Source organism: Colletotrichum destructivum, chromosome 1 (assembly GCF_034447905.1).
Source record: "Colletotrichum destructivum chromosome 1, complete sequence".
Classification (NCBI taxonomy): Eukaryota; Fungi; Ascomycota; class Sordariomycetes; order Glomerellales; family Glomerellaceae; genus Colletotrichum; species Colletotrichum destructivum.
Genome location: NC_085896.1, coordinates 2,630,038 through 2,649,051, shown reverse-complemented (window position 1 = coordinate 2,649,051; position 19,014 = coordinate 2,630,038). Strand labels below are relative to the sequence as shown.

General features: G+C 53.5%; 8 protein-coding genes across 8 annotated transcripts; 3 read left to right on the top strand and 5 right to left on the bottom strand.

Annotated features, from left to right (window-relative positions):
- Nucleotide 1: 1 nt before the first annotated feature.
- CDEST_00816 (Putative forkhead-associated (FHA) domain, Fork head domain, SMAD/FHA domain superfamily) lies at nucleotides 2-3,002 on the bottom strand. The gene is made up of 4 exons (XM_062916975.1): nucleotides 2,134-3,002; nucleotides 1,106-2,083; nucleotides 237-1,054; nucleotides 2-178 (listed from the first exon to the last, which is right to left on the bottom strand). The coding sequence occupies exons 1-4, from the start codon at nucleotides 2,245-2,247 to the stop codon at nucleotides 97-99; spliced, it is 1,992 nt and encodes a 663-aa protein (XP_062773026.1). The 5' UTR covers nucleotides 2,248-3,002; the 3' UTR covers nucleotides 2-96.
- Nucleotides 3,003-3,873: 871 nt separating this feature from the next.
- Nucleotides 3,874-6,136, top strand: CDEST_00815 (Putative misato Segment II tubulin-like domain, DML1/Misato, tubulin domain-containing protein). Its single transcript, XM_062916974.1, has 5 exons — nucleotides 3,874-4,133; nucleotides 4,212-4,411; nucleotides 4,505-4,946; nucleotides 5,012-5,583; nucleotides 5,647-6,136. Exons 1-5 carry the CDS (start codon nucleotides 4,062-4,064, stop codon nucleotides 5,912-5,914), a joined length of 1,554 nt encoding a protein of 517 aa, XP_062773025.1. The 5' UTR covers nucleotides 3,874-4,061; the 3' UTR covers nucleotides 5,915-6,136.
- Nucleotide 6,137: 1 nt separating this feature from the next.
- Nucleotides 6,138-9,197, bottom strand: CDEST_00814 (Putative polymerase, nucleotidyl transferase domain, poly(A) polymerase, RNA-binding protein). The gene is made up of 6 exons (XM_062916973.1): nucleotides 8,781-9,197; nucleotides 7,966-8,707; nucleotides 7,227-7,902; nucleotides 7,021-7,132; nucleotides 6,852-6,966; nucleotides 6,138-6,755 (listed from the first exon to the last, which is right to left on the bottom strand). Exons 1-6 carry the CDS (start codon nucleotides 8,924-8,926, stop codon nucleotides 6,699-6,701), a joined length of 1,848 nt encoding a protein of 615 aa, XP_062773024.1. The 5' UTR covers nucleotides 8,927-9,197; the 3' UTR covers nucleotides 6,138-6,698.
- A 257-nt stretch (nucleotides 9,198-9,454) lies between these two features.
- On the bottom strand, nucleotides 9,455-12,039 carry CDEST_00813 (Putative P-loop containing nucleoside triphosphate hydrolase). The gene is made up of 4 exons (XM_062916972.1): nucleotides 11,201-12,039; nucleotides 10,830-11,140; nucleotides 10,620-10,773; nucleotides 9,455-10,567 (listed from the first exon to the last, which is right to left on the bottom strand). The coding sequence occupies exons 1-4, from the start codon at nucleotides 11,853-11,855 to the stop codon at nucleotides 9,666-9,668; spliced, it is 2,022 nt and encodes a 673-aa protein (XP_062773023.1). The 5' UTR covers nucleotides 11,856-12,039; the 3' UTR covers nucleotides 9,455-9,665.
- Nucleotides 12,040-12,686: 647 nt separating this feature from the next.
- On the top strand, nucleotides 12,687-14,411 carry CDEST_00812 (Putative serine/threonine-protein kinase, active). The gene is made up of 2 exons (XM_062916971.1): nucleotides 12,687-13,210; nucleotides 13,269-14,411. Exons 1-2 carry the CDS (start codon nucleotides 13,142-13,144, stop codon nucleotides 14,163-14,165), a joined length of 966 nt encoding a protein of 321 aa, XP_062773022.1. The 5' UTR covers nucleotides 12,687-13,141; the 3' UTR covers nucleotides 14,166-14,411.
- A 1-nt stretch (nucleotide 14,412) lies between these two features.
- CDEST_00811 (Putative phospholipid/glycerol acyltransferase) lies at nucleotides 14,413-16,139 on the bottom strand. The gene is made up of 4 exons (XM_062916970.1): nucleotides 15,658-16,139; nucleotides 15,559-15,577; nucleotides 15,383-15,487; nucleotides 14,413-15,316 (listed from the first exon to the last, which is right to left on the bottom strand). Exons 1-4 carry the CDS (start codon nucleotides 15,854-15,856, stop codon nucleotides 14,575-14,577), a joined length of 1,065 nt encoding a protein of 354 aa, XP_062773021.1. The 5' UTR covers nucleotides 15,857-16,139; the 3' UTR covers nucleotides 14,413-14,574.
- A 199-nt stretch (nucleotides 16,140-16,338) lies between these two features.
- CDEST_00809 (Putative nitric oxide synthase-interacting protein) lies at nucleotides 16,339-19,013 on the top strand. The gene is made up of 3 exons (XM_062916968.1): nucleotides 16,339-16,525; nucleotides 16,579-17,114; nucleotides 17,181-19,013. The coding sequence occupies exons 1-3, from the start codon at nucleotides 16,516-16,518 to the stop codon at nucleotides 17,709-17,711; spliced, it is 1,077 nt and encodes a 358-aa protein (XP_062773019.1). The 5' UTR covers nucleotides 16,339-16,515; the 3' UTR covers nucleotides 17,712-19,013.
- Nucleotides 17,806-18,921, bottom strand: CDEST_00810 (Putative mitochondrial carrier protein; the record flags this gene model as incomplete). Its single annotated transcript, XM_062916969.1, has 1 exon — nucleotides 17,806-18,921. One exon carries the CDS (start codon nucleotides 18,919-18,921, stop codon nucleotides 17,806-17,808), a length of 1,116 nt encoding a protein of 371 aa, XP_062773020.1.
- Nucleotide 19,014: the final 1 nt, after the last annotated feature.

Genomic DNA, 19,014 nt, shown 5'->3' with positions numbered 1-19,014 from the left:
CTGGTTGGTATGGCGAAGATTCGACAAGAACGTAAACGGGACAGGCATCGAATTCATCATTCATGGCCAAAGAGCCAACCAACCTCTCTCCTCCTTTCAAGTGTGGCCATTCATAGCGCTAGCTACGGACAATCCCCGACTCACAGGAGCATGGTATGACCCGATACTCTGGAATCCCCTATTGTTATGGTTAGTATTCCCTTTGCCAATGCTGTCTTGATTAAGAATCAACTTACTTTGCCAGATCGAAACCCTGCTCCTCCTCGATCTCGGGTGGATTGGATGGCTCACTTGGAACCTCTCGTGATGATTCCTGACGTTGGGACCGTGTGGGACTAGTGGGCGACTTCGCAGGGGGTGGACTGCTGCTCTGCGGAATGCCCCCCAAGGAGGGTTTGGATGGGCTCATATCGAAATGGGCAGCGGGTTTCAAGGGCGTGCTTCCAATGTCTGCATACTTCCAGAACGGCGCTGGTGAGCTGGTTGGCATATGCTGGCTCGGCCGCTGAGCGGTGCTAGGTGGGGCTAACCGAGGATGGACACGGTGAGGCGCTGGCGTCACAAAGGAGGTATTCTCGTCCGGAAGGTAAGACGAAGTTAGTGTCGGTGATTGGTCATTGTAGCTGGCCGAGGTGAAGCTATTCGAAGCGGACGCACCACCCTTCCGTGGTCGCGGAAGAGGGCTTCCGTCGACAGTCAACGCCGTACTTGGAGGGGCAAGGCGACGTGTGCTGCGGTCCGGGGTGGATTGGACGGCAGCTAAAGATGAGCTTGGAGGTGGCGATCCCGTCGCCGAGACTTTTCTCTTCCGTGCCGATGCAGGTTCTCTGGTATTCACATCCCTTGGCCCGTGGGTGATGTAGTTCAACTGACTGGGCGACGATGGCGCAGAGGAGCCTCTGTGGCCGCCTCGGCCGCCCTTGTACGCGGTTCGGATCATTTCGTCCCGAGCCTCCGGGACAATCTGCCATTTCATGCCCTTACCAGGCTCGTCCGTGGATCTAGCGACCTTGTCAAAGGCTTTGTTCAAAGACAGGTTATGACGAATAGAGTTCTGTGGGTTGATTAGAGTATGACACAGAAAAATCCCGGAGGGCATACGTACCTGCCAGCCAGCAGCCTGTTGGTGTCTGTAGTACGCGTAGTTATTCATGATGAAGTTGTATATACCATTGAGATTGAGTTTTCCCTCTGACGTGTTCATGATCGCCTGGGTGATCATTTGCGCATAGCTGTACTGGGGTTTAATATGCTTATTCTCGTCGAGACTGAGATCAATGTCATTTGAGTTCAGTAACAGAGTACCTGAACTTGAATAATGGGGTGACTTGTGCTGCGAGGGTGTGGGCTTCCCGCGGATTGCTGAGGGAGGTGTACCCGGCCGTTTGTAGTCTGCTGGGGCCGGCGCAATGGGCTGGCGGAACTGCTGGCCTCGGGAACTTCGAATGGTCGAACCCAGTGCTGATGAGGGTTCTTCAGGCAAGTCTGTTCTAGGTTGAGGGCTTGTGATTTGCTGCCGCGACAGGCCAGCCCTTTTGAGATAGAGGGGATCGATGTGAAGGGGGCTAATCTCGGTGGGCAAAACAAAGATCATCTCTGTGCCACCAACTTCCAGGACCTCACCACCCTCGAGTCGACGCATACTTCCCTGTTTCAGGCCGACGTTGTTCACCTTCACACCATTCCTACCCTTGACCTCGAGGTACCACACCTCTTCTTTGGAACTGAAGTAGATGCGAGCATGCTGTCGCGAAATCATCTTGCTCGGACCAAGGTCGATATGGATGAAGTCCTCGTCGTCTTCGGTTACACCCTCGGACGGGCGACCAATATTGACGATGAGTTTGGTTATGTAGAATGTCCAGTCCTGCGCCGCGATCTTGGCGTAGGCTTGGACGCCACTTCCATTCGCTTCGTGTATCGAATTCGCATGGTCCTTACTGGCTTGTGCAGGGCCTTCCTTGGGTACCTGAAAGTGCTGAACCACCTGGGCTAGCAGTTGATCATCGTCGCTTATGGGTTGGCCGGACTGGTCGGCAGTGAGGCTGGACTCGTCTTCGTCGGTAGGCGCGGACTCGTCAACCTTGAGTTGGGATCAGTAGACAACCAAGAAACTAGAGAGGCTAGATTTACCTTCTTGCGACGTTTGGATGGGCGAGTGGGCGAGCTGTCCTCTACTCTTGCAGGGGAAGTATCGCGGCGGGCGTCGCGACGGGTGCGCTGAGAGCGCTTCGCTGAGGTGGGCATGATGTAATAGGGCTAGGCATGCGGCACCTCTGCATGTGAATTTCCGAACAGATGTGGTGAGCAGTTCGCGCGAGGGAATAGACAATGACGGCAGGGTAGGTTCAAGTATTCGGTCTCAGACGTGTGATAGGAATGGGGCGGACGAGGTCGTGTCTCGTCGATTCGTGAGGGCTGGACCACGTCAAAAGTCCAGGGCAGGTAAATGCCACAGAGAGGTAGTGCGTCTTTGGCGAGGAAGCAAGACGGGAAGGGAGGGGGTGCGAGATTGACTGATGTCGATGTCCGTCACTCCTGTCCTTTGCAGGAGAGCAAGTGAACGCGACAGGTAGGGACGGTGGTGGTGCCGGGGTCCAAACCGGTCCTGGTCCTGGTTGAGGGTGTGTATGCACCTTGTGGGTAGAGTTGGATCGCTTTCGTAGGAGGACTCGACGGTCTTGTTCGATATGGGTTTGTCCGGGTACAGATTGCAATATCTGTGGCCTTGGTTGTGGCGGCAATTGGTAGAGTAGCGGGAGGTGAAGATGTCGGCAGGCGTTGGGATTGTGCCAGGGTTTGAGATATGATGGTCGCGAATGTTGCGCGTCTTTTTTGGGGGGAAGGGCGTTTTAATTTAAGACACTGTGTGGTGTACTCTAAGTTCAGTGAAAAAGTGGATGGAAGGGGAGGAAACAGTGACGGCACCAAATCAACATTGGGGGGAGGGGGGAGAGGGCAGACAAAGGTAGGTAGGTACCTAGGTAGTGAGTGACTCTGGGTTACTTAGGTAGGTGGTAGAAAGGGAGGGAGGAGAGGCTGAGAGGTGCTGGGGCAGCTGAGAAAAGTCGCGTCCCCCCCCCCCAGTATGATCGACCTGTGCTGTTCGTGTCCTACTGCTGGCTGGTCATCAATGTTTTTCTGTTTCTTTGTTTCCCAACCTTGCCAGTCCAAAAAAGCTCCACCACTTCACGCGTACAGTGAGCTTGGGCCTACGACACAGTGCACAGGCTCCATTAGATGTATGTCTGTCTCGACTCGTCTACACGTCCTGTGATGACAGAGAGATAGATGTACAGCGCGAAACAATAAGATCGTTCCTCGTGGCTGGTAACTTTCCCGTGCCAAGGCAGCAAAGTTGACTCGACGCTCGGGTTTGCATTGTCACCTTATGGCCTTGCGGATGACGGATTGGGACTGCGATTGGACCCCGATCAAGGGGAGAGGGATGGATATCTGCTCTTAGTGCTCACATTCCACTCCCTCCACTCCCTTAAATAAATAAATAAAAGCCGGTATCTTTGCTGTGCGACAACCTACCAATGTTGAACTTGGTAGGGCACGCTGTAGCTCTATCGTGGATGTCATTGCTCCCTTATTTCGCTAGGCGTGAACATCATTTCACCCTTGCAGAATGGGGGTATTCGTCTCGCACCAGGGTCCCATCACAAGAACTTAGAAGCATGCATGGAGGAGGCCCTTGGTTTTGGGTTGGGAGCGTGCGTCCGAGTACCTTCTCCTAGACAACAGCTGGGCCCTTCGGCATCCGCTATTTGCGTATCGGTTAGGACGGACCCGATGCCGTCACACCGAGCCCAATCCATGTCTGGATCCGACCCCACCCCCGCTATGGAAATCAAATGTTCGGCTTCACTTTGACGGCCCAAGCGGCCCCGGCCGACCAGTATCTACCTACCTACGGTAACGACCACATCGCGTACCTCGCCCTTCTCATCAGATGTTATTTGACTGTCCCTGGTTTAAGAAAGCTTTAATCAGATTTCAGTCGATGCTAGCGGGTCATCAACGTTAGAGAGAGAGAAGCGATAGAAGAAGAGAACATGCACGAAATCATCACTCTCCAGCTAGGCCAGTTGAGCAACTACGCAGCAACCCATTTCTGGAACACTCAGGTATTCAAAGTCCAAAAAAAAACCCCAAAAAAAACCCAATTAACCCCATGGCATGGCCCGTTCTTACATTCGTAACAGGAATCCTACTTCACCTATTCGGATCAGGATGAGTCCCCAGTAAACCACAACGTCCACTGGCGCCCGGGCGTCGCACTCGACGGCTCCGAGACATTCCTCCCTCGTACAGTCGTGTACGATCTCAAGGGTGGTTTCGGCTCGCTTCGCAAGATAAATGCCCTGTACGACGCAAGCCAGGAAGGAGCACCTGCTCATCTGTGGTCAGTCTGTCTTTTGCCCAAGCCGACTCCCTCGTTCAAGGTGAGGCTTCCAATATCAAAACCACGGGGACTAACATGACAATCCGAACCTAGGAAAGGATCCCCTCAAGTCCATAAACAGCCGCAGGTCGAACCAAGCGCTTTCCAGCAGAGCCTGGACCTTGGCACCGCCGCGCCGAAGCTCAGCCCATCAGACGTGCGGTACTGGTCCGACTTCTCGCGCAGCTTCTATCACCCAAAGTCTCTCAACCAGCTCTACGACTATGAGCTCAACTCGTCCATCAGACCCTTCGACAAGTGGACACTGGGTCGAGAGCTTTTCGACACCTTGGACAAGGAGCATGACATTGTTGACCGAGACTTCCGTCCCTTCGTCGAGGAAGCCGACCAGATGCAGGGATTTCAGATTGTGACAACCATTGATGATGCTTGGGGAGGCTTTGCTACCGAGTACGTCGAGCGTCTGCGGGACGAGTACGGAAAGGTCACCATTTGGGTGTGGGGCTTGCAGACTCCTGTGCCTGCAGCACGGATTGTGAGTACACCGGAGTCGTCCATCAAGCTCCAAATGCCTGTGGCTCAGCTGACATGTTGAAACAGGATCAGAGACGTCTCCAGATGGCCAATACGGCCAGGACGATCAAGGACTTGTGCGAGCATGCCTCAATGTTGGTTCCTATGGCTCTCCCGCAGACTCGGCTATGCTCCAACATCAACATGGACCTCCAGTCCCCCTGGCACGCCACTGCTTTGTTAGGAACTGCCATGGAGACGGCAGGCTTTCCTTCTCGACTCAACTCCGGCAGCACTGGAAGCGGATTGCAAGCAACATTGAGCGACCTGGTCAGTGGCCTGAACCTACGTGGACGGCAGACCATGAGCCGTCTACAGATGAGCATCGTGGGCCCTACCTCGGACCTAGAGGAAAATGCTCGAACATTGCAGGCATCTGAGGGTGACGAGGAGATGGAGAATTCCAAACTGGACACAGACCTGTTTGATATCTTGCGAGCGAAGCCGTTGACGGGAAGACGAAACAAGAACGACGGAAGAGGCACACCCCACCTTTTCGGTCAAGCGATAACTACTCGCGGTACGCCGCAAGGCTCGAATGACGGGGATCAAGGCAGACAACGGTCAAGAGCCGCACTCATGGAGAACAGTACCCAGAGGTGATTGACTTCACATCAGTTGCCGCCATGGCCACAATGCTCGTTGCTGACTCGTAACAATAGATATTACACAGGCAAGGGTTTTCCCATGCTCGACAGTTTCCCAGAAATCTACCTTGACAGCAGCGGCGAGCCTTCCACCGAAACTTTTGGCGTCAAGACCAGCCTTTCCACGGACACATCTGTATCAGCAGCATTGAAAGCTTTGCGTACAGCTGTTTCATCTTCCATTGGGGTCGAGGACCGAGAGGACATCAGCAATGAGCTGGCTGAGCTTGCCGAGGCGTACCGTGAAGGATGGTCCAGTGGTAGCGATGATGAAGACGACTGACTGAATGTCTGTCTGTCCACCGACGCAAATTGACCAAGTCGCCCGACAATGCTGAATCACCAGCAAAACCAGAGGATGATGACTACATTTGCTAGACGGCAGCATCATCTGGCGTCAAAATGCTTCTGGTATCATCTCAAGCCCACATTACAGCGACGTGGATGTTATGCGGCGAGTGTCGAACAGCCGCGGGGATGTCAGATGGGAGCAAAGCAGAGGATTGGGATAGGGTAGAGTCTATTCCTCTAAGCATTATGACATCTAATGTACAATTGACCTCAAAGGGTTGAGAAGTCGGTCCGGTCAGGCAAAGCAAATAGATTTGCCGTGCATGCAAAGTGCATGCTCCTTTGCAATCCTTTTAGATGCCAGCGACGTCCCTGAATTGCTCTTTAGTAGTCTCTGCTATTCCCAGGTCGCTCAGAGCGAGCAAATCTCCGAAAGCAACCTACCAAAAAGTCCACAATACGTACTAGGTCTTTTATTTTTTGTTGTTTTGCTTATTTTTCGCTCAACAGCCGCCTGTGGAAGAGACTCAAAAGGTCTCGGACCGGTATGGTGGCAGCACCTACTTCTTGCCAAGTGGTCAATTGCTTTCGTCAGGCCAAGCTGGATTGGAACAGCAGTCTTGTAAGTTTACCTGTCGGTCAGCAGATCAGGGGCAAACGAATACGTTGCCATGGCTGCAAAACACCACGACGACGTGATGGCGACATGTCAAATGCTGGGATCCTGTGCGGTCTCGAAGCAGAAGTATATGGGGTGGGGCGTCCCCGAAGGATGTTCAGCCAGCAGCCGTAACGGAAGCCTGTTGGCGCTTGGCCGGCGGCTGTTGATTTTCCTATGCAATCTGTCAGCAAAGTACTTGCTGGGGGTTTCGGTCGCCTTGTGAAGAGCCCTCGGGCGTGACCGTGAGCTTAAACCAAGCATGCAGTACCTCTGAAGCGCTTCGTTTCTTGATCTGTGCCGAGCCGTTCGCATTTGCTTGCCTCTTTTGAGGTTTCTGGGGTTTTTTCTCGCCCGGCTCAAAAACATCTTCGGGAAGGTTAAAACTACTGCCTTTTTAGCCAACATCCTCAAAGAACTGGCGAACTCGTCCAGCCTACCTTCGCACGTGTTGGACGGCCAGGCAGTTCAACGTGGGATCGTATTTCTCCCATGTCGTACACAGTGACTTGAAGTTGTCGACTTGATAGGACAAGTCGAGCGATTTCGCGCCTGAATAGTTAGCTTTGTTCCAAATGCAGTCCGCGCTGGAAGTGGATCCAGATAAAGCCGACTACCAGTCATAGTATCGTGTGCGAAAACCTACCTTCACTCAGTGTCAGTCCTATGTAGTGCGTGGTGGTGAAAACGTCGATTGCCGGAACAGAATCGTCCTCTTTCTCCGCCTTGAGGTTGGCAGCTGATGACATCTCTTGCTTGATGTCAGCCGGTTCCATTTCCTCTTTAATCCCTAGGGTCGTTTCCGCCGGTCCAGACTTGAGCACGGGCATGTTACTCAACCCCGCCTCCGTCTCGACCTTGACCGAACTTGTGTCGTGAACCTCGCCATCTTTGACCAGGAAGGACATGTTCCCAGCTTGGACTTGATGAACCTCTGTCTCATTGGCGCACCTGTGTCGGCGTTCGTACCCTTTGTTGAACGCATGGGCCAACGCTATCGACTGATGCTGCTCCAGACCTTGAACCAACACGCGCACTTTAGACTCCACGTAGCCCGACCAAACCTTGTGGGCTTCCTTATCTGTGCTGGAAGTGATGACAGAGATGTAGTACTTGTATCCCTGGGTGAAGAACGTATGCTTGACAAAAAGGTCGCTCCATGGGCTTCTGCCCAACATGATAGCGTCTGTAATATCGCAACCTCTTTGGAGTTCTTGCTGTATGACAGTCATGGCCGATCGTGTGATGTTATAAGTGGCGCACATGGAGGGGTAGGCGGGGGTAATGACGGGCATAAGATGAAACTGGTCACCCTTGTAAAGCTACAGCCGAAGATTAGTAGACAGACAACCAGGCCCAGGCTCGAGGGCGTAGCGTGAACTAACCTTGGGATTCCAAACGCGGACTTGGAGGGGACCGCCCTCGACCTGCTTGAGAAGGACCGGCTGAGGCCACGGCCAGCGGCGCATGATGTGGAAGAACTTGTTGACAATGACGGAGCTTGCTGCTTTCGGGTACAATTGACAGACACGGGCAACTAACATAGCCCATGCCACACCGCCGGGGAATCCCATGATGTTGGCGTAGATGGCACGTCGCTGAGCCCAAAGCTTGATGGCGCGCAGGGCTAACTTGAAAGTAGCTTGCTCGGGGACAAGACTAAGAATCTCGTCTGTCACCCGAGTGCCGTTGAGGGATCGCAGCTCTGCTTCGTCGAGACCTCGCAACAGGCCGGAATCCTGAACGTTGAAGTCCTTGGGCAACTGCTTAAGCATGGCAATGCGGGAGAAGATCAGGTCGATGCTGATGCCAGAAAATTCGAACTTGATGATGGGAACGAAAGCGTCGGCAACAACAGCCATGTCTGTGATGGCGCCGGGAGGGGCCATCTCTTTGAGCAGGTTGGGAAAGATCTCGAAATAGTCGGCGCGGGTAACGTATTTCGGGGCGACGACAAGGGTATCGATATCGGAGCCTGGGCCATAAACGCCCAAGCGGTAGCTGCCGTAGGTAAAGATCTTGCCTCTGGCATCTCTGATGAGGGCGTCGTTGCCCTTTTCCCGTTCCCGGGCCACTCGTTTGACGAACTCGTCGCATATCCGCGCAAGATGCTCAAGAACCTTTTCCCTGTATTCGACCATGAAAAGGTCAGCATGAAGAACATTGGTGTGGTGTGCGTGGATTGTGCGAGAGTATTTGCCTTTTTTGGGTGTCTGCAGGGCTCTCAAAAGTGTTCTGCCTCCGAAGCTCGTCGATAAGGGTCTGCATCGCATGGTTCTCTGCTTCGGTTGGGAGGGCGGAGGAGATGGGCGGCGTCACGCCCAAAGGTCTTTCCTCGCTAGCCATGATGGGCGATTACCTGGAGACGGGGCCGAGTCGAGAGGAAATCCGTGGGGAATGAGCCTGTCGGTGGGTAAAAGCGTTTGAGGCACCTGGCCAGGTGACGAGAAGCGACAGAGACTGAGACCAAAGGAAAGGAAAAGGGACAAGAGGCAGCTTGTTGATGGAAAGAGAAGGCTGCCCCAAAGGCAGGGGGTCTGATGTCTGAGCCTCAGCCGATGTAGCAAGCGCCGAACAAAGCCTGACAGTTTACCGCTGACTGGGACATGAGGCTTCGAGGTCGGGAAAGGTGCTGCTGAGAAGGCGCGCGCGCGTCAGGAGCTACACTAGGTAGGCAGTTATCAGTTATCCAATCAGAATACGATATTGGTATCAATTGGCTGAGGCGTCACTCACTTTTGGCCAACCGAGAGTAACAGGCCCGTGCACAAATACAGCCAAAACAGGTACCGCAGGTACCTACCTGCTGCAAACAAGCAGGGTGCAGTGCAGCCTCGGTACTTGAAGATGGTTGACAGAAATTGGAATGCCAGCAGGTGAAAAACTACGTAGGAATACCTACACCTCTCTTTCCAGATGCTTTAATCATATAGTAATTCACTATCGTCCATCCGTGACACACCACCTGCGGTAACCGTGATGTTGAGTGCTGCACATCGCCAACTCGATGCTGCCCTATTCCTAGTGGTCGCCTCCGGCCTCTGCTCGCCCTCAAAGTCAACCAAGGCGTTAGTCACGTGGACTCTCAGACGAGCAGCCACGCCAAGCCTCCGAGAAGTCCAAGGCCGCCAACCATCTCTAAGGTGTTCCAGCCCTGCCATCTAAAATCGGCCTTGAGTTGTAGTAAGCCCAGGGGGTCTTGATGCCTCGCTAGCGCCCAATTTTGACTTGAGCCTGTGCTGTGTCTCCTGTTGAAGGGCCGTTGATGATCTCGTCGTCCACGGGTTCGTGTCAATGCCATGGCCTCGTTTGTCTCATCGCCCAGCCCACCACGCAACCCTTCTCCCATCCATGTAGCTGCCTGCGCCCGCGCAGTCCTCTCCTGAATTGCCCTCTCATTGGCTAAGCTGCGTTGTAAGTCAGCTGCCCAGTCTGTGAATTGTATTCGACAGAAACGCTCCTCGTGAGGGGCATAGCGCGGCACCAGGCTTGTGGCGAGAGGCGTTAAAGAACCAGTCTGAGTGCGAAGTAGTCGCCTATCCACATGCCCCTCTGGATGTAATGTGAGGCCAGTAGAGCTGATACTAGTCCTGGGGTGGCGGAGGCGCCAGCTCAGAAGCTTCGTCGCAGCAGCATGTCGGAGCCACGTTGCCCCATCGACACTGAATATACTTTCCAACAAACGCGAGAGGTCAGTCGGCACAAGAGGTTGCACGTATTCGGAACCCATTAGCAGACTGGCATCCATGACATCAAGATCTGACCCTAACTTGCTCGATATCGCATATATGTCTGGTTCGTCTCGGTTGGAAGCCGGGGGAGAGAAAGTGAACAACCTAATGCCTGCCTCAGTGAGTTGCTTTGCGATGCGCTCCTTGCTTTCCGTGATTTGCTCCGATGTCAGCACGTCAGCGTGCGCGACGAGTGGAAGAACATTCGTAAGTGATTCCAGTTGACGAATGTACTGGAAATCTGTCGAGGTAAGGCCTGTGCTCCTCGTCAGGTACTGCTCAATCAGGGCTTGGGAAACATGCCTTACCTGAGCTGGGTATCGTGTAGAGCACGGCATCAACGAGCAAACCACCGCTTCCACCAATCGTCTTCAAGACATCCGAGTCCTCCAAACCGTTAAGACGATTCTTTTGAAGATGGGATTCAACGTATTGCGACACCTGGTTAACCGTTTCCGTAGGCTGTTCTGTCAGCTTGATGCAATGCCAAAATACGACGGACAGCTTGCACAACGTACTCGACATGTTTCCTGATAACCTGGCGTGTCCACCAGACAAACATTCCTATCTAATATCGTGTCATCGGTACTGGTAGAGCTGGACATGAAACTGCCTTGAACCGATCCCTTCCACCAAGGTGGATACGGCTTGGTGCTGGCGAACGTCTCAGTTATCTGGAAAGTTCCCTGGCCAATAGGAGGATCACTCGAGAGCGCGTTCCCTGGTAGCAAGCCCGTGGATGCCATTGCAATCGGGATGGTAGAGTCAACATGTACAATGTGAGAGCAAGAATGTGTTATCGCTCGGATCAGTGCAGTTTTCCCTAGACCTGGAGGACCGGACTTGGTCAGTAATTAATCCAAGCATATGGACAATCGGTAGATCATACCTGACCTGCCAGCCATGAGGAGTTTGAGCCTCCCGAGACTCTTCCCTGTTTCTGTGAAGGGTCTCCGGCTAGGGACGTTGATGGTGGGCATGATGAACTGCTGAGCGCCTTCGCCGACGTACGAACTCTGGGGTTGACCAGGCTCTGAAGACCCAAATGCGCTCATGACGAAGCTTTCTTGATATTCGGATAGCGACCCTACCAAGGAGTTACGCCGGGATGAAGAACTGCTAATAGCGGAACAGGGTCCAGACACGCCGTACAGTATTGGCGTCATGGGTTGAGATGCAATAGGTGGAGGGGTATGCACTCTTGCTGGCGATGGGTTTGTCGCAGGAACTGATCGAGGTGGCGTGTTGTCACGAGGCTGCAACGTAGGGGTGGAACGAGAGGCTGTTGCAGGCGAAGCAGTACCGAGTTCACGGTTCGGGGCACTGATGTCGCCAGATACGGTGTGGACGGCGTGTTTGCGCTGGTCGCGCGTCCGGAGAGGTAGGTATTGGGGCGCAAGTGAAGAATCTATTGTGGCTTCGTCGGTGAGAATGAAAGACATATGGGCGGCGGTAGACTGTGAAGCGGAAGCGAGGCAATCGGAGGCTCCGTCACTCGAGGAAGGGGTCCCCGGGAACGCAGTGCTGCCAGGTAAAGGTCGCATGTCGAAACGAGGGTATCATCAGTTCGGGAATAATTGAGGCGGTCAGAGGATTGGACTGTGGAAAACGCTTCACATATGTAGGTGGAGGTAAGTTGTATGGTCGACCTGGCATCTATGTATGCAATTGGGGAAGGTGTACGTGAGGCCGGGGTAAAGGTGATGCTAACGCCGAGGTGGGATAGGATGGGAACTAAGTACTTGCGTAGGAAACGAATGATAAGGTTCCTGGGAGGTCAGGAAGTGAGATGATAAGAGGTCCAGTGACCCTTTTCGTACTAGTGCGGGGTGCGAGTGGATATCATGGGGGGGGGCAGTGAGGGGACACTGGAGGACTCTCTGGGTAATCTGGGTAGATCTTTCAGGCCTCGCCGCCTCAGTGAGCGTAGGGAAGGTTTGACGCAGTGGTGAATGAAGATGCCCCAGGGTCTGATCAGATTTTTGTGTCTCTTGGATTTTCAGGTGTCCATTTAAGTAGTTAGTCGGTACCTGCCTCCTACCACACCTTTTCACTGGGCATTTGGTGGTATGTTGTTGGAAAACCCCCGGTAAACCATCAACCCCCCCCCCCCATGCGTACCGCGCTTCGAACTGTCTTCTCCTCCTGCCGTCTTTTGTCTTCTCCCAGTAGCATTTAACTCATGGCGCCTAAGTACCCTCAGTGACAGGCCGATAGGTACCGCCCCCCCAAAATTTGGGAAAGAACTTCACATTGCGTTGTTGTGCCTTGTCTGGCGTGGAGCGAGTACCTGCTAGGTCGTCTCAGTTCAGGGAGGCGGGTACATCTAATCCTCAGGTAAACCCCGCGGTGCTGTATCCACCCAACCACGCCGCCTCCCCACTTCGCATTCATCACAAGTTCAACGCGCCAAACATTGCTCGCATCACCCGCATTTCCCACTCAATCCGCTTCATCGCGCCATCACTTTGTCGCTCAATCGCTCAAACTGTTGACAACGGCGACGACGACAACTACGACGACGACGACGACGACGACGACGACGACGACGACGACGACGACGACGCGAAGATTCGACTTGCCCAGCACCGCATCCGGAACATTGACTTATTGTCAGCGCAGCCCCTAACCCCTCATAACAGCCCTCGGCCGCCATCCCTCTAGGCTCCGCGACCATTATATATATATATATATAAAATAAAAAAAAGGTTCTTGACGACTTACCTCTTCTTCGCCTTCAACACAGAAACAGCTGGTCTCTGTGAAGGGAAGCAGACGACGGGAAATCGGTCCATCTTTCAGAAGACGTTCCCCGCACACATCAACAGACATGGACGGCAAGAGACACCCGAGCTCGTTCCAGCAGCTCGAGAAGCTCGGCGAGGGCACATACGCGACTGTACGTTTTTCTTCCCCACTCTTCGCGTCAATTCTCAAGTCTGACCGCCCATTTTAAGGTCTTCAAAGGTCGAAACCGGCAAACAGGAGAGCTTGTTGCGCTGAAGGAAATCCACCTGGACTCGGAAGAGGGCACACCCTCAACTGCGATTCGAGAGATCTCCCTTATGAAGGAGCTCAAGCACGAGAACATTGTCGCCCTTCACGATGTCATCCACACCGAGAACAAGTTGATGTTAGTCTTCGAGTATATGGATGGGGACCTGAAGAAGTATATGGATACCCATGGCGACAGGGGCGCCTTGAAGCCGCACCAGATCAAGTCTTTCATGTACCAACTCTTGAGAGGCATCGATTTTTGCCATCAGAACAGGGTGCTGCACCGAGACCTGAAGCCGCAGAATCTCTTGATCAACGGCAAGGGACAGCTCAAGCTTGGCGACTTTGGACTAGCCCGCGCCTTCGGCATTCCTGTGAACACCTTTTCGAACGAGGTTGTTACGCTCTGGTATCGTGCACCGGACGTTCTCCTTGGAAGCAGAACGTACAACACAAGCATCGATATCTGGTCTGCGGGATGCATTATGGCAGAGATGTACACTGGTCGACCATTGTTCCCTGGCACAACGAACGAGGACCAGATCATCCGGATTTTCCGCATTATGGGTACACCCACCGAGCGTACCTGGACTGGCATTACCCAGTTTCCTGAGTACAAGCCAACCTTCCAGATGTACGCCACCCAAGATCTTCGCCAGATTCTCCCACAGATCGATCCCACAGGCATCGATCTGCTCCAGCGGATGCTCCAGCTACGCCCTGAACTACGCATCAGCGCGCACGAAGCCCTTAAGCATCCTTGGTTCAACGACATTGTCATGCAGCAGCACCAGCAGCAAGCCTTGCAAGCACAGGCTAGAGCGTACCCCGGACAGGGGTCTTACGAGACGTACTGACCTTTCTAGAGGCGCGCTGCTTCGGTATGTGACTAAGCGGCCATCCATTCTTGTGGTTTTCGGTGCTACGCGAATAGGAGTATGACGATGGATCATCCGCACCGACAGCAAGGAGTCAACTCATCATGACGAGAACATGCCAACATTGGCAAGCTCTTAACAAAGGGGCATTTCGGGAGTTCCTGTATATTGCGGTTGGTTTAATGCTGGATGATGAATAGGGATAACTATGGGACGTTTGTAGTTGTTATGAAAAGCGCACAGAAGTAGTAATGAATGCACATCAAAGCCTATGCTACGAATCTACATGTTGGTTTACAAAGGGGTAAAAGATTATACATGTACACGTGGCGCACTGTCTCCGTGGACAGTCATCTAACACGTATCTAGACAAGAAACGATGTCCTTATCATTCCTTGTGAACCAAACCGTCATCCACTGGACTTTTATACTGCTTCTTCTTAGGGTCGCGCTCCCACGTCTCGGCAAGAGCAAACGCCGGGTCATCCTGAGGATAGCCCGCCCGCAGTCTCAGTTCCTGCACCAAGTCTCTGACGGTCTTGGCGACTTCTATCCGTAGCTGAATGGCCTCAGGATGGTCTTTCAGCGACTCAGGTACTTCGCCGGCGTTCAGTCGCTTGCCCAGGGCCTCTTCTTCTTTTTGAACCATGCGCTTCCACCTAGATCGCTGCTCCTTAAATGCGTCACCTACCTCAAGGGCCTCGCCGTAGATGACACGGATCTTGGCACCAATGCGCGGAGCCCATCGTGGCCACTGTCTGTCTTCGGGCATGATGTCTGAGAAGCCATCAATGAAGATAGGGACGAGCTGAGGCGCCGGGTCGGATTCAAGGATTAACCGCGAGACTCCCCATTTGAAGTATCGGAGAGTCCGCTGGGGATGTTGGTGTACACATCCTTCCGGGAACACGTGAACCCACGCGTTGTGGTTGTTACGGTAATATGCAGGCGAGGCGAAAACCTCGTTGTTGCCAGCACGGAAGGCTGTTTTTAAGGGAAACAGGGCTCCAGGACCCGAGACGAGGCGGATAGCCTGTGCCATTGTCGGCTGAAAGAGACCACCATTTGGTGAGTGAAGCATGCGATATGTCGGCAAAACCTGACCGAGACTAAAGAAGGACTTGAAGAAGCTAGACCGGCGTCAGAGGAGGTCGATCCAACGTCTAGAGACATGAAGGAAGGGCAACGTCAAATACCCGTTCTTGAAGCAAATGTCATGGGCACCAAGACCCCATCGAGCGCTCGATGGTACTGAATTGTACTTGAGTGGTAACGCACCCCATATCAGAGGATCATCTAAGCTATGAGTCCGAGATGCGTTAGCTTGACGCGTCCGCAACAAGGCAGGCATGATGCAATGTAAGAAACTCACACGCTAATGTGGTTTGAGACTGCAGCCGGCAAGAAAAGCAGTCAGCCATAGCCTCGTTGGTACTGGGGTACATGAAGAAGTGAGAACTTGTGACCGTACCGGTAATGAGACCACGCTGGGGGACCTCGGCTCGACGCTTGTCCAATACCTCCAGGAATTGAGGAAGGCCTTCGGTCTGGACATCATTGAGGCCATGCAGAAAGGCTCGGGAAATGGCGCCGGTGAGGCTCATGATGGCCGCCGATGCCATCCGCCAGGGCAGACTCGGCTGATCCGGCCGTGCTTCTGAGGCGGCCATGCTTCTATTCGGGTAAAAAGGCAGACTCGCTGTTCAATGCGCTTTGGTGAAACGAACGGCAGGGAGAGAAATTTGAATGAGAATAAGAGACTAGGTAGGTTGCTGATTGGGCCGACCACCCGCGCGGTATGAATCCCACCACTAGATCAATGACGATATGCAAATTTGTTTTCCTCTGCTTCTCCAGAAAAAGCACCATGTAAGAATAGCAAGGAGAGGACAGCAGACGCCATTGGCTCTCTGGGGGTTTGTCGATGAAAACGATACCCGACAGATAGAAAAATGCTTCCGCGCCTCAACAAACGGGTGGACCACTCTATGACAGTTATTTCGCTAAGAGTGTGCCTGGAGCCGGTAGATGCATATTCCATTGTGGGTGGCGTCGACCCCTGTCGCTCCGGAGCTTCTTTCCGCTTTGCCTTAAGCGTGGAGGCACTCGATTAACTATCCTTGCTCCTCACAATCTGCTTCCAGGCTTTGACATGCACCCGACCTCTTACTTCCTCTCGCCTGCTTGTACATAGAATTATGATCTGTCCAACCGCAAACTGAACTCACTATACGGCAAATTATTTCTTAGGTGATAGCGCACATACTTTGAAACATCAACCCACATTCTCGGCAAGGTTGATTGGCGGCCAGCAATACCGACTGCAAATATGGCACACAGTAAGCTCAACGTCGCAATCAAGCTCCATGTATACCACCCTAACGAGTCTCAGGCAAACGAAATACGTCCCGCAGTGTCTTCACCTCATACGAGCGTGACATGGCTAAGGCTGCGTGGGCCTCGACCTCAGCGCGCCTGTCTCGCGACTCCTTCCTCCCCTTTGGTTCTTGCTATCTCTGTCTCGAAATCGCCAGAGAACCTGTATCGTGCAATCATGGCGACGTCTTTTGCCGCGAGTGTGCGGTGGCCAACCTCATCGCACAGAAGAAGGAGATCAAGCGCGTAGAGCGAGCACGAGACAAGGCGGAGCAAGAAATCCTGGACGCCCAGGCCCGTCAAGACGCCGAGGCTCAAGAACGCGCCGTAAAGGAATTCGAAAAGATTCAAGCGGGACTAGACCCGTCGTCATCCGTAACATCACTGAGCCCGTCTGGGCTTGCATCAGGAGAAGATGTTACGATGGGAACCGATATCGATGTTCCCATGAAGCAGGGCACCAAGAGAAAATTCATCTTGGATCAAGACGAGCTAGAGAAAATCGCAAAGGAAGATCGCGCCAAGGCGCAGAAGTCGATCGACGAGGAAAGAGTGAGTTTGTATTTGCTAACGTGCTCTCTCTCGTGTACGATAGAAACGATTCTAACCATCTTTCAGGCATCCAAGGAGAAACTGCCTTCTTTCTGGACACCGTCCCAAACACCCGATGCCGGAGCAGCTCGTAAAGCGGCAGCCGCGACAACAGCTCCCAAAAAGACTAAGCTTGCGCCTGTCTGCCCGGCGTCGCCGGATAACTCGCCGCATCATTACTCCCTGAAGTCTCTGGTCACCCTCAACTTCAAGGAAGAGCTCGATCCCAAGACAAACAGCAACAGGCGCATTTGTCCCTCGTGCGTGAAGACGCTTGGTAACGCGTCACGTCCTCTGTTGGCTGAGAAGTGCGGACACGTCATCTGCCGAAGCTGTGCTGTAAAGTTTATGACTACTGTGAAAGGCGATGACTCTTCGCCGCAAGAGAACGCTTGTTACGTCTGTGATGCCCGACTGACGGCGGGCCGCTCGGATGGCAAGCAGAAGCAGCGAAAACAGGAGTTTGTCGGACTGATCGAGCTCAGATCTGAAGGCACAGGGTTCTCCGCGAGGGGCGCAAGCAAGGTGGAGAAAAGCGGCGTCGCCTTTCAGTGCTGATTTGTGTGGTCCTCTCGGTGGCTGCCGGCTGCCCACTTTGCGCAATGGAGAGAGGCTGGGGTCGCATCCAGCAAAACAAGAGATAGTTGGGATTTCATCGAAGTCTGAGGAACACCTGGCGGAGGCGCTGTAACCTGGCCTTGCGTGACTGCCCTCGTGACAAGGACAACAGGAGAATGCCCAAGCGGATTATGAACTTGTGGATGATGCCTTTCGACACCATAGTCAGGCCATGGCTGAAGAAGCTCTTGAGCACTTCGCCCTGGAGACCAGCATATAATGCCAACAGTCCCTCGGTCCTTGCGATGGATAGAACAATGGCGATCACGCTACCTTCGGCCATTTTCTTCAGCTTGCTCAGGGCGCCACCCTTTGCCTCTATGGAAGTGGGAGTTTGAGGCTCATTGCTGGACTCCGAACTAGTTGATCTCTCCGGGTTCTCGGTGCTCCTCCGCGGCGAAGCGTTGCCAGACCCCTGCATTTGAAGCCTGGCTCTGGCAGTCTGCAGGGGGTAGCTGATGATGGTAGCAACAGACTTGCTGGCGGCAGCAAGCAGGAAAGTTGTTTGTGGATTACGCGAGGTTTCGTCCGAATCTGGGAGAAGTGTCTTCCCCATTTGTTCGTTCAGGAAAAAGGTTATGCTGGGATTGATCGTTAACAGCAAGGAAGCGGAATACCCAGCCCAGAGCCCAGCTATGCCGTTCTCGGCGCCAATAGAAGACAGGATTTTCCAGACGGACGCGTCCTCGCCGTCAATGTTGCCTCCAAACATAGCCGACGTCTGCTTTCTCGCAACCACGTTTGCGATGGGCGTTGTGCAAGCTCTCGAGCAAGCGCCCGCTAACGCGCCGACCGCCAGCTCATCGATAACCGGCAGCCTCCTGCCGCGAGAACGGCGGCGGGCATCCCGAAAATACTGGTAGAACAGAAAGAAGAGGAACGAATCTGCAATAGATTTGAATATATCCTGTGCGAGGCCTGTGTAAAGAGCCGATACACCGCCTTCTTGTGACGAAATGGCTTTCAACGCGTGGAAGACGCCGCGATACTGGTCTTTTTCGGAGATGGCATCCTCTCTCCGTAACTGGCGCTGCACCTTGAGGCGCGTGGTGACGAGGTCAAGGGGATAGACTGCAGTTGTCGAGAAGGCCGTGCCGGTCGCGCCGGCAAGAGCGTGGCCGAGGGCCTCGAGGACCCCAGCAGGTGCCATAGTGAGGAGTTTACTGATATAACAATGCAAGGTCTTCGAGAAGGATTGTGTCGGAATACGACCACGCGCAGTTTTTGGAACCAGTCAGCTCTT

Bases quoted from the DNA above. Each gene is read 5' to 3' on its own strand.
- CDEST_00813 (XM_062916972.1), bottom strand. From the start codon at position 11,855: ATGCGACCTTTACCTGGCAGCACTGCGTTCCCGGGGACCCCTTCCTCG. The intron at 10,774-10,829 runs GTACGTTGTGCA...CTGACAGAACAG, and splicing joins GTTATCAGGAAACATGTCGA to CCTACGGAAACGGTTAACCA. The intron at 10,568-10,619 runs GTAAGGCATGTT...CGAGGAGCACAG, and splicing joins CTACACGATACCCAGCTCAG to GCCTTACCTCGACAGATTTC.
- CDEST_00809 (XM_062916968.1), top strand. The intron at 17,115-17,180 runs GTGAGTTTGTAT...ACCATCTTTCAG, and splicing joins AGTCGATCGACGAGGAAAGA to GCATCCAAGGAGAAACTGCC.
- CDEST_00814 (XM_062916973.1), bottom strand. From the start codon at position 8,926: ATGGCTAGCGAGGAAAGACCTTTGGGCGTGACGCCGCCCATCTCCTCC. The intron at 7,903-7,965 runs GTTAGTTCACGC...CTTCGGCTGTAG, and splicing joins TCCGCGTTTGGAATCCCAAG to CTTTACAAGGGTGACCAGTT. The intron at 6,967-7,020 runs GTAGGCTGGACG...AAAAGGCAGTAG, and splicing joins GCCGTCCAACACGTGCGAAG to TTTTAACCTTCCCGAAGATG.
- CDEST_00812 (XM_062916971.1), top strand. From the start codon at position 13,142: ATGGACGGCAAGAGACACCCGAGCTCGTTCCAGCAGCTCGAGAAGCTC. The intron at 13,211-13,268 runs GTACGTTTTTCT...GCCCATTTTAAG, and splicing joins GCGAGGGCACATACGCGACT to GTCTTCAAAGGTCGAAACCG.
- CDEST_00815 (XM_062916974.1), top strand. From the start codon at position 4,062: ATGCACGAAATCATCACTCTCCAGCTAGGCCAGTTGAGCAACTACGCA. The intron at 4,134-4,211 runs GTATTCAAAGTC...CATTCGTAACAG, and splicing joins CCCATTTCTGGAACACTCAG to GAATCCTACTTCACCTATTC. The intron at 4,947-5,011 runs GTGAGTACACCG...ATGTTGAAACAG, and splicing joins CTGTGCCTGCAGCACGGATT to GATCAGAGACGTCTCCAGAT.
- CDEST_00811 (XM_062916970.1), bottom strand. From the start codon at position 15,856: ATGGCCGCCTCAGAAGCACGGCCGGATCAGCCGAGTCTGCCCTGGCGG. The intron at 15,317-15,382 runs GTATTTGACGTT...ACGCCGGTCTAG, and splicing joins GACATTTGCTTCAAGAACGG to CTTCTTCAAGTCCTTCTTTA.
- CDEST_00816 (XM_062916975.1), bottom strand. From the start codon at position 2,247: ATGCCCACCTCAGCGAAGCGCTCTCAGCGCACCCGTCGCGACGCCCGC. The intron at 2,084-2,133 runs GTAAATCTAGCC...TCCCAACTCAAG, and splicing joins CATCCAAACGTCGCAAGAAG to GTTGACGAGTCCGCGCCTAC. The intron at 179-236 runs GTAAGTTGATTC...CCATAACAATAG, and splicing joins CAGGGTTTCGATCTGGCAAA to GGGATTCCAGAGTATCGGGT.